Source organism: Malus domestica, chromosome 03 (assembly GCF_042453785.1).
Source record: "Malus domestica chromosome 03, GDT2T_hap1".
NCBI classification, from domain to species: Eukaryota; Viridiplantae; Streptophyta; class Magnoliopsida; order Rosales; family Rosaceae; genus Malus; species Malus domestica.
The window spans coordinates 32,200,387-32,212,001 of NC_091663.1; the positions used below are offsets into that span (position 1 = coordinate 32,200,387).

At 35.3% G+C, this 11,615-nt stretch overlaps 1 protein-coding gene across 1 annotated transcript; it reads left to right on the top strand.

Moving 5' to 3' along the window:
- The first annotated feature begins 452 nt into the window (after nucleotides 1–452).
- Nucleotides 453–4,713, top strand: LOC103444887 (probable beta-1,3-galactosyltransferase 14). Its single transcript, XM_008383841.4, has 7 exons — nucleotides 453–1,082; nucleotides 1,433–1,585; nucleotides 1,675–1,757; nucleotides 1,866–1,965; nucleotides 2,236–2,349; nucleotides 3,730–3,872; nucleotides 4,337–4,713. The coding sequence occupies exons 1-7, from the start codon at nucleotides 712–714 to the stop codon at nucleotides 4,420–4,422; spliced, it is 1,050 nt and encodes a 349-aa protein (XP_008382063.3). The 5' UTR covers nucleotides 453–711; the 3' UTR covers nucleotides 4,423–4,713.
- The last annotated feature ends 6,902 nt before the right edge of the window (nucleotides 4,714–11,615 follow it).

Consider the following 11,615-nt stretch of genomic DNA (forward strand, 5'->3'; position numbering starts at 1 on the left):
CTGTAGTTCAAATTCACCCTTGACGATAATCGAACCTAAGACCTCTTATTTACAAGTGAAGAGGAATACTATTAGACCGTAGTATTAAGTGACATTTTAATGTCACATTTTAATAATAAAAAATTAAGAGAAAAATATACCTAAAAATGTACCCACCTAAGTTGGTCTTAAGGTATATCTTTAATTAAAAAAAAAAAAAGGGTACATCTTTGATAGAGTGGTCAACTGACATAAGTATGTACCTAACTAACTTCACTAAATTGACCCCAAAAAAAAAATTCACTAAATTGACCAAAAAAAAAAATCTAATTCACCAAAAAATCATGAAAAAAAAAAACGTAAACCACAATGATGAAAATGTGTTATACCAACCTTTGCATAACGACATGGTTCGAATTTTGTCGATAACTAATCTAACATTTAACTTACTAGCAAAAAAAAAAAAAAATCCAAATTGGAAATGTATTTATCAATTTTCCAAACGCAAGAAATAAAATCGAGTTATGAAAAGATTCAAAAACGGAAATCACCAAGCTCCGCAGTCCGGATTTCAGACCAGTAACGGTAAAGACCAGAAACGGAAACCATCTGCAACTCTCTCTCTCTCTCTCTTTGTCTCTCCGATTGAGGATTCCTTCTCTAACAGATCACTCCCAAGAACCCTAGATTTTCTTCTAGGGTTTCTCTCTCCCTCTCTGAAGCTGCAAAACGATGCCTTCATCCCCCAAGTTCTTCCATGCGCGCCAACCTCCCTCCGCTCTCAGACCAACCGTCCTGATCGTCGCCTTCTCCCTCGTAATCGGACTCTCCGGTTTCATCGTCGGAATCGTCTCGGTTCTTCGCCCGAGCCAGTACAACTGCCTGACCGGCAGCGCCAGATCGGTGAAGGTGGTTTGGGAAACAAGTGGCGGCGGCAGCAGCACTCAAACCGGTCTGGTTTTGGGGGTTGGAGATGGAAATGATGATAACAAAAGGCACAAAGTGATGGGCTTTGTGGGGATTCAAACCGGGTTCCAATCCACGGGTCGCAGACAGTCCTTGAGGAAGACTTGGATGCCGTCCGATGCACTGGGCCTTCAACGGTATCAATTTTATTTAAATATGTGAAATTGGCTGAAATGATCAATTTACAAATCTCAATTGCTTAAATGATCACTTTTCAGTATCTAATGTCGTTAATATTTGATCAATATATGTGGACAAGATTTGATTTGATGAGTTCAATAATTGAGATTTGCCAAACGATCATTTCGGTCAGTTTCCCAATTTTAACAGCATATATTGTTTGTTGCAAGTTATGGTCCTAGGAAAATGATTATTGATATTGAACTTTGATTTAGACGATGTTATATGCTAGAGTGGCTTGAAAAAGTCGAAAGCTTGGTAATTGTGATTGTGTTGTTTGGTATTGATTGGAAAAGTGGGGTTGCAGCTTGGAAGAAGCCACTGGTTTGGCTTTCAGGTTTGTGATTGGTAAAACCAAGGATAAAGCAAAGATGGCGGAACTCGCCAAAGAGGTGGCTAAATTTGATGATTTCCTGCTATTGGATATTGAAGAGGAGTACAGTAAGCTCCCCTACAAAACGTTAGTTCTGGAATACTTATGGTCATCTTTCATGCCTCTAGTTTATTACTGAAGTGTCAAAATGAAAATGTCGTTTGTTTCTATTGCAGGTTGGCTTTCTTCAAAGCTGCCTATGCACTTTATGATGCTGACTTCTATGTTAAAGCTGATGACGACATATACTTAAGGCCAGGTGCGTAGATTTGTAAAGATTATCCATATCATATTTAGTGTGTCTAATACGTTATTTCATTCTGAGATTTTTTGGAGTAATGCAATCACTTTGCATTGATATTTTCAGATCGCCTTTCATTGCTCTTGGCAAAAGAGCGTTCTCACTCTCAGACATACCTTGGGTGCATGAAAAAGGGCCCGGTCTTCACAGACCCGAAGCTTAAGTGGTTAGTTCTGTTTCTTTCATGATTTGGTTGTCTTTTCTCTGGTGATATCCTTAAACTGCTTTTTTTTTTTTTTATATATATATTTTATGCCTTTATTAGTCTGTGCAACTACTTGATTTAAGACTATTGTGGAATCATTTGGGGAAGTGTAACTGAAAGTAAAGTGTCCGGTTATCATGCATCCAAGTGAAAATGGTTCACAGATAACCAGAACTTTCAATTATCTTTTCTTCCAGCAGTAAAATGATCTGATTGATGAAAGTATTGCAGGTATGAGCCACTTTCCTATTTGCTTGGAAGCGAGTACTTTCTCCATGCCTATGGTCCAATATATGCTCTTTCTGCTGATGTTGTTGCAAGTTTGGTTGCTCTTAGAAACACCAGGCAAGTTTTAACTCATCAACCAAACTTTGCTTATTTAGTTGATATGTGCCCTTAGATGTATGCACCGGAAAGTTATTGTTTGTTATTATGTGTTTTTCGGTGTCTCTTTTAGTCTTACCATGTATATATGGTGGGAAGCTGATGCCATGCTCTTAATTAGAGATCTTGAATGATTGAGAAAGTTTCATCTTCACTTTTCTCTTTGATCTAGTTAGTTGGTGTCAGTATGATTATTTTACCCTTGGTAACAATTAAGCCCTAGGCATGACCACTCCATTATCCCTTGAGACAAGTCCCAGGTGGCTGAACATGTCCCTTTTTAATGCCAACTTCCCATAAGTTGTTTAAGTTGTCAATTTTATCCATTGGAAGCAGTTAAACTTATAACCATGTACATAGTGATGGGAAGGTTAAGGGGTGGCTGCTTTCAGTTCTCCTTCTATTGTTTTATCTTTAGGCTTAAGAGGAGTTCTTGAATGATTCCTCTTTGATCCCATTGGTGGGTGTTGGTAATGTTATTCGGCCACATATGGAGAGGCCAGTTTAAGTTGTTCTACGATATTTAGGAGACACTAGTATATGGTACATGTCTATGTACTTGCTGTTGTATCATACTCTTTTACTTTCCTGAACAATGGGTGCCTCTTAAATCTAACCACTCTATTATCACTTGAGCGAAGTCCTGGGTGGTTGAACATATCCAGCCTCAGTTTCCATTATTAGTTGTTTAATTGTTTATGAGATTGATAGGTTTGCAGGACGGTAGGATCTTGACTTATAACCTTGGCTTTATTTGTTTGTCGGGATGTATATATGTGAAGAAGTGGCGAGTGTTGAGTTTTATTGGCTTTTTGTGCCTCTGGGAGAAAGTTCTGGCCATTAAAGCTAACAAGTATTTTAGCAAATGCTTAGTTCGACTAAAATAAAGACAGGGTGAAGTTTATGTGGTCATGGTACCTCTTGTCATTAGCATTCTTCATAAAGCATTTCTAGGTCATTGTCCATGGCTTAATAAACCTAGTCCAACTCCAATTGTTACTAAAGAGAGACTCATAAAGGCAGCTTGAATATCAGGTGGTTTTATGCTTGTGATACCACCTCCAATGATGTAACCCTTGCCCCCACGGTTAAAGTATTCTAGTTGGGATTTTCCTTGCATCACTTAACATGAAGTATCCGTGCTGTGTAACCTTCTCATTATCCCATCCTAAGACATGATTGTCTTAAGTTAACTCATCTTAAGCTATTTGGTTTGTGTTTTTCCCATTAAATTCAAATATCAAGAAAATAAATTATTCAATGTGAATAGATCCTTACATCTCTGCTAATTTCCTACCCCGTAACGTAGCTCATTTTGTACCATCTTCTGTGTAATTGCAGTTTTCGAATGTTTAGCAATGAGGATGTCACAATTGGTGCATGGATGCTTGCAATGAATGTTAACCATGAGAACAATAAAGCATTGTGCTCACAGGAGTGTACACCATCATCTATCGCTGTGTGGGATATTCCGAAGTGCTCTGGTTGGTGTTTCTTCTCCTTTAATAAATTTTAGAGACTGTTTTAGTAATCTCCGGTAATCAAACGCCATATTCTAAAATTGCATTCGAGATCGGTGTTCAAAGACATAAAAAAATTCTCTTATGCAGAGACCCATTTTAATACAACCGAATAGGTTTTGGACTTCAAGAAGTATTGTATTTCATATCCCGTTGTCCCAGATCTTTTATCGGCCTTCAGAGCCACATGTTTTAACTTAGGAATGAATGAAAAAGTCATAGGGAATAATATTCTGTCTTGAAAAGGAAAACTCTTATATAAAAACTAGGAGTGGTTTTAAATAAACCACAAAGGTTTATATCTTGGAATGAGAAAATGAAAACTGAAAGTAAGTGTTGAGCAGTTACTTGAAAAAGGTATAACTGGATTGGACATTTCACGTTCATATGTAAGCGTACATTGTTTTATAGTGTTATTGTTAATGCAGGGCTCTGCAATCCAGAAACCAAATTGCTAGAACTCCACCAGATGGACAGCTGCTCAAAAACTCCGACGGTGGAATCTGATGATTAGTAGCCTTGCATTGCGTTGTTTGCTCTTGAAGTGGATCAACTGAGGAGTTATTTTTGGGTACGCGCATCCTTCCGTTACCTGATGATATCATTCTTTCGTTCTTCCCTGTGTAGTAAGAACACAGAAATATACACATTTTTTGAAGGGTCCCAGAGAGGGATATGATAAGAAGAGGGTGTAGGAAAAGGGTATGCCCCGTACTGGGTCATAGTTACAGGATTTAGGATGACAGATACTTATCAGGGTTGTAATCATTTGTCAGCTTTTCTAATCTTATATCATTCTTTAGAATTTTGACTTCAGATCTTTAAACATGATTGAGCATTGCACTTAAGTTCGGATGAAATTTTTTCTTCCTTTCTTTAATATTTAAACGTAGATCGAGAATGAAGGTGACTGGAAGTAGAAACCCTGTTTTCCTTCATCCTTTCTGTACTAGTTTTAACGAGGTACACATTAAGAGATATATCTTGAAAACTTGGGGTGTTTAGTGGGTTCTTTTTCAGCATGTGTCATTCCATCCCTACTGCTCTCTGCACTGTCTGTCGATAGGGTTACCTCAAATCCGAAAACAGCCCCATTTTTCTTTCCTTTGAATGCATCTCTGTGGATATACGCAAACATGAAAAGCTGGAAACTTGGACTGTATTTTTCCCCTTGAGACCTCGTAGGAACCTTCATCCAGATACAAGTATTCTTCCAAGTTTTCACTTCTATTTGAAATCTTAGATCATGTCATATCCTCAAGCATTAAACCTCATGTCATACCTTCAAGTTTTCACTTGGATAAAATTCAAGTCGTTGTAAGCTATAAACCTCAAGGGATAAAATTCAAGTCGTTGTAAGCTATAAACCTCAAGCTCTCACCCTTCCATCGTCATAGTCAAAACTCATTCACCATCAAGATCTCTTTGAACCCTCTTTCACCATCAAGGACAATGTAAACACTTTCATTTGCTAAACTTAATGTTCTCTAGCTCCTACCCTTGATCCTCTCATGCTAAGCTCTGTTCTCAGTTTGTCCAAGCAATTGAATTTCTTAGGAAGGGAACTGACCTGACCAGACCAGACCAAACCAAACTGATCACTCAATGGATTGCTTTCGTTTGCTTATGTTATTACTTTTGAGTTTTAACTTCTAAACCAAATCCAAAAGTATTTTCTCTAAGAGCGATTTCTGTCATTTTAAAAGCACTTCTAAATGAGTCTGTTTGTGTTTGTCAAATATGTCAAATGCATATGGTTTATATATGTAATATGTTGTGTTGGTGTTAGAGGTCGCACTTGGTGCGATGGCAAGTGCCTTTGCCCATGAGCGGTAGGTCTCGGGTTCGAGACTTGGGAGCAGCCTCTCCATAAATGGGGGTAAGGTTAGCCGACATTCACCTCTCCCAGACCCTGCGTAAAGCGGGAGCCTTGTGCACTGGGTACGACCTTTTTTTATGTTGTGTTGGTGTTGGTGTTGGTGGTCTCCACTCTCATTGTCCAACCCTAAACATGACCCCACTTGTCAACTTGAGTTAGCATTTTAAAACTAGATTACTCAAGTTTGTTCCCAACAATACATAAACCCAAAAATTAAATTTGATGAGTTTATAATTAGGAGTTTCAAAAAGCCAGTGGAATTAATGACTAAACCAATAATTACATTCAATAATTGAGCATGAAATCCAAGTTGAAATATTGAATATCAAACTTGAGTAATGGAGTTGAAGTTTATGACATTGATCATGCCTATGATATTTCTTGATGAAGACAATATGTTCTAGGTTAAGAATCTAGAAATGATTTTCGGAGTCTCGTTTTTACTTTATGCGCTTCTCCTTTTATATATGCTCTTTAATTCTCTTTTGATTTATTCAATCCGATTAAAAAGGAAGTTCAAGTAATGGAAAAATGAGTGCGAAAATCATTTTCTGAGAATCTAATGACTCATGATTTGAGCACACTTAATTCTGATAGGCCCCGGTGAAAATTTGTGAAGACGTTATTCAGCACATTTTAGCTCTTGATAGGGTTTGATATAGTAATACATGGGCCACGGGCATGCACTTGGGTTGGGCTACAAGAAATGGTTGGGGCTACAAGTCCAAGCCAGGCCCAACTGCCTTAAATCAGCATGAAGAGCACCTCTTGTTCAAAACTAGTGCTGGAATGCTTGTTTTAAGATCCATTTATGATATAACGCCTTGTAGTTCACGTGATTAATAATATTTACTCATGCACTCGACGTTCTGTATTTGACTCTGTCATTTTGCAATATTGCTTGTATAAAGAAAAAAAAATCCATTTTAGACAGTTAGTGCCAAAAGTTACGAGTCATTTCTAATTTAAAAGGTTTACAACTCACATGATTAATAGCATTTATCCGTTGCACCCGAGATGATCGCTTGTATCAGAAAAATAGAAATGAAAAAAACCACTCATTTCTGTCTTCAGTCGCACTTTACACTTTAGGAAAGAAATAAAATAAAACAAAGAGGTGCAGTATGATTGTATGAGCATTCCACCATTTCAATATTTATATGAGCTACTCATCTGAGCCGAAGAACATCATTTAGTGGGTTCTGGTTAAGTATTTGGTGAGCTTAATCCAGCACTAATTAATCCATAATTTCAATCCCATTATGGTTATTCCCTTCATATGTCTCTCTAAACATCTCATTGTATGTAACATATATATACAGGCCACTTAAAGGAAGACAACTTCATTTTTTGAAAAAAAAAAAAAAAATTAGGGATTAGTTGTTCGATTCACTCCACGTCAAATTTTAACAATCTCAATCGTCTATTTGTAAGTCTCAATTACAGGTCCTTACAAAATTTTCATTCAATCCGAACTCATTTCCTCAATTATTTGTTACGATGAAATTTAAATATTTTTTTTTTAAACACAGCGCCTTCAATTAGATTTTTTAACATTTTTACCATGACTAATATTTTACAAAAATAATTTGTAAAGCACAACTTAAAAAATAAACAATTTAAATAGTTAAAATTCGATCTATTGTGAGCTCTGCAACTAATCCATTGTGAGGTGTGTAGTGTGAACAAGATTTAGATTTGATCTTTTATTAGTCAGATTGTTTTGTAAATTATAATATATAAGATGTTGGGTCAGAATTTAAAATTCGGAAAGTCACCAACATTTCCCATATTAATATTATTATAATAAAATGGGCATCACGTGCCTTCCCACAGCGAGTCAGCCTCCTCATTTCCCTCAAATGCAACGCATCATGCCATCGTGCGTGCTTCAAAACCTCTTCCCTTCTGACATGCTTTGCTTTAATGTTCCACTTGGGAAGAGATCAAAACACACCGGTTAAAATTTAATCTAACGATTATAAATAAGATATTTTTTTTAAATTATAATAATTTTAGTCGTTTGATCAAATTTTATTGGTTCGGATTAATTGATTGGTGGGTTTTGGTGGAAGAGATCCGACGTTCAACTTACTATTTACTCTTAAAGCTGTGTACTTATTATTTTATATTTCTTATTTTATTGGAAAGAGAAATGTTATAGAGACTCTTTCAATAGTGAGATTCTTTATACTTTCTACTACTTATGTTTTTGGCATAATATTTTATAATATTATTTTCTCTCATTAAATTTTAGGTACAACAAACTATGTGTTTATTTTCTCTCATTAAATGACTAATTACATAATAATAACTCTCTAATAATGATTCATAACAGTATATAGTTGATGATTTAAAAATGGAAAGTTTAACGAAAAGCTCATGGTACTGTTCATTTTAACGAAAAACCATATTTTTACACTAGAAATTCAATCATGATACTATTCATTTTACCTTTTATTTTATCCTTATTGTTAAAATTTAAAATTTTCAAATATTTTTCATTAGTTTTTTTTTTTTAAATCTCTTTGACTGACTCGTTGAGTTTCTCAAAAAGGAAAAAAAAGGACTGAAAAGTAAAAAATGCCAACAATTGTTCTTGGAGCTACATATCATTGCTATATATCACCATTTCATAAAGTTAAAAATATAACCAACACAAGATCCAAGAAACAAGACATTCAATTGAACGAAGAAAAAGTAAAAAAGTCCAATATATTTAAAGAAATGCTAAGCGGACATTGTTAAAATGAGATTCTTCGTGGATTCATATCACCTTATAATTTAATGTTAATTTCAGTATCATTATTGCAAATATTGTGCTAAAAAGTAATGTGATAAAGAATTAGAAAAGAACATCATTTTTGAAAGAATCTCTTCAGTGTATATATATATATAACAACTAAGCCATGAGGAATGAAAACAATGACTGGACAATGAGGTTGAGGACAAATTAACAACTAAGCCATGAGGAAATTCATCAGCCCTTTTCCCCAACACATTAGGAATAGGAAGTAGAAGGAATCCAAGGTGAGAGACCAACAATGTATAAGTTTACAAGGCATGTGGTTTACTGGTCCTTTTGCTAATTATTCAGACAGTTTTTATGTACCCTCCAAACACATCACCATCTAATCCAATCCAATCAGACCTAGCTAGCTTAAACATTATCCAATCCCATTGAGCAAACAAAAGAAAAAAGGACTATCCAAACACATCCAAAAGACATCTAGCAACCATTCTCCGAGTCCAATGGAAGTCTAGGATCAATTATCAAATCCATCATGATCATGTGCCAACTTGTTTTTAGTTTTTGTATGAAATTATTTGTACAAGTTACATTATCTTGTAATCTAGTTGTAACTGAAAGCTATATCTTATAACTTTATATATGTAAAGTAAATATACAACACATTCAGCATTAACTACACTACATTCGCCGCTAACTGATCAAAGTTTAAAACGGACATATTATAAAAACAAGGAACAAATTCAAGTTCGAGAAGAACAATCAGCATAGCGAAACTCTTTTATGGCATTTACCAAGAAGTTACAACATGATAGTTACAAAATCATTTTGTGTTTGTGATTGGAAGTTGGATTTGATATCTTTTTTATACAGCACATTCAATACTAACCACACTACATCTAACACTAACTGATCAAAATTAAAAACGGATAACATAGTCAGAAAAAACGAACGAATCCAAGTCCGAAAAGAACAATCAACATGGCGCAATAGTTTCGATAATCAACAGAGATGAGAACAGAATTCAAACTATGAATGGCGGAATGTGAAACATGACATTGGTGAATGGTTGAAGAATTGGAGCAAAATCAAAACGTGGGTTTGAAGCGGTTTTCTGGTTAAGTGAAACATGTAGGGGGGCGTGACTTTGAGAGGGAGAGATGTCTCAACCCTTCTTGAGAAACGAAGCAATCTCTCTCTGTCCTTCGAATAGGTCTGACATACTGGTACTAACGATTACTGTGTCTGCACTTTCCCTTAGTTAATTCATCAAAACCGTACTGTTTACGTCTGAGGGAGGAGGATCACACGATCGAAGGAAAGCTTATAATTCCAAGTTTCCCTGCACCCTTCATCAATGGCTTTAAATTTATCTTATTGGTAAAACCAAGTGGCCTCGAGTACTATACTATCTATTATTGCTGCAAATTTTGACAGATATTAATTGCTCATGGAAATACTGAAATAGTTCGTGAAACAATTTCCAATTACTTAGGCTCGTCTGGTGTCTAGGATCGCATGAATAACTTAATTTATTCAAAGTATGTTGAATGACGAAATTGTGTTCAAGTTTAAGGAAAAAGATAGATTACTTGTGAATGAAACTTATCATTTCTGATGCATAAATGTGTACATCCTTATAACTTATCGCTTCTAATCCTCTCTTAATGAAAAACTTTCATTGTATCTTCTTTTTTTACTTCACCGCACCTTCAATATTATGAGTTATCCATTTCAACATTTCAGCCCTAAGGCCTTGGTATAGAAGAGTGCATAAGGTGAAAACGAGGATCCTCCCCAAAATGGAAAGATTAGACGGAAGAAGTTTTCTTCATGTTCAACCCTCTACCTTCAAATGAAAAATGATTCTCCTCTACCCTCAAAATAGCTTGGATTTATGGGTATCCATTCCAATTAAATTCTCTATACGAATGAGGCCTAAGACATCATAATGTGAATAATCATTAATTAAGTTTATATTTTGTCTGTGTTTTAAGTAAAAAATATATTCGTAAAATCACCTCCGGAATAGTCATGGTTTGGAGTCCCCTTTCCCAAACAGAATACCGAAACCTCAGCATATCTTCAAGTCGAGAATTAATGTACCACTTGATCGAAATAACTATGCTCCTCTGCGCAACGGCATTCATTCTATTAAGTTACTCTAAGCAAAAATAATTGCTTACAAACTTTATATTGAAAAAGAACGGAAAGAATACCAAACAGACAATAGGACGGACAGTAGACCATACCTCCTCAAATAAATGTGCCAATCCATTGTTTGACTAACAAATTTATATGGCTCATATTTAGTTAGGAGAAATGTTAAGGAGATTTTTTTAACAGCATAACTCTTTATCGATTCTCTGCCACTTCATATTTTTTGCACAATGGCTTATAATGTTAACCTGAAAATTAACGTTAAACTGTGAGGTGATAAATAATTCATTAAGAGTCTCACTTTTAAAGAGTCTCCTTAACATTTATGCTTACATGCAATTTAAATTCCCAGCCCATTTCATTAATCCCAAAAAATACAAACCATAATTCCATTACATAGGATTCCTCCTTGATACTATCAAGTGAATTGGATTGTACTGAAAAGAGGAAAGTAGTACTGATCTGATCAAATACATAATTCAAGTTCTTGATGGTTACATTAAGCAGCATTGTTGCATAGCCTGCACTGGTTTCAATTAAGAAAAAACCAAAAATAATAGAGTCTTAATAATTAATCAGTTTTGTACCAGCACACATTATTAGGTATGGGTGACATTGCGAAAATTTTAAGTTGCAATGAAATATCTCATAGTTCTTGATTTTTAATAATTAAATTTTGGTCAATGTGTTGTTAAACAAGGTTCTAACGGTTAAGAATTTCAGAATATAGAGTATCCGGAGTATACTAGAAAGCCTAATTTCAAGAAACATAGATAAGAGGCGCAGAGGCTGAAACAGATATGTAGATAAGAGATGATGAGATATGGAATATAATGGGAAAATGGCTTCTTCTAGCTTTGAGAAAAAAGGAGAAGTCCACATCTCCAAAACCCAACTTCCCCCAAAAAAACTTCGACTA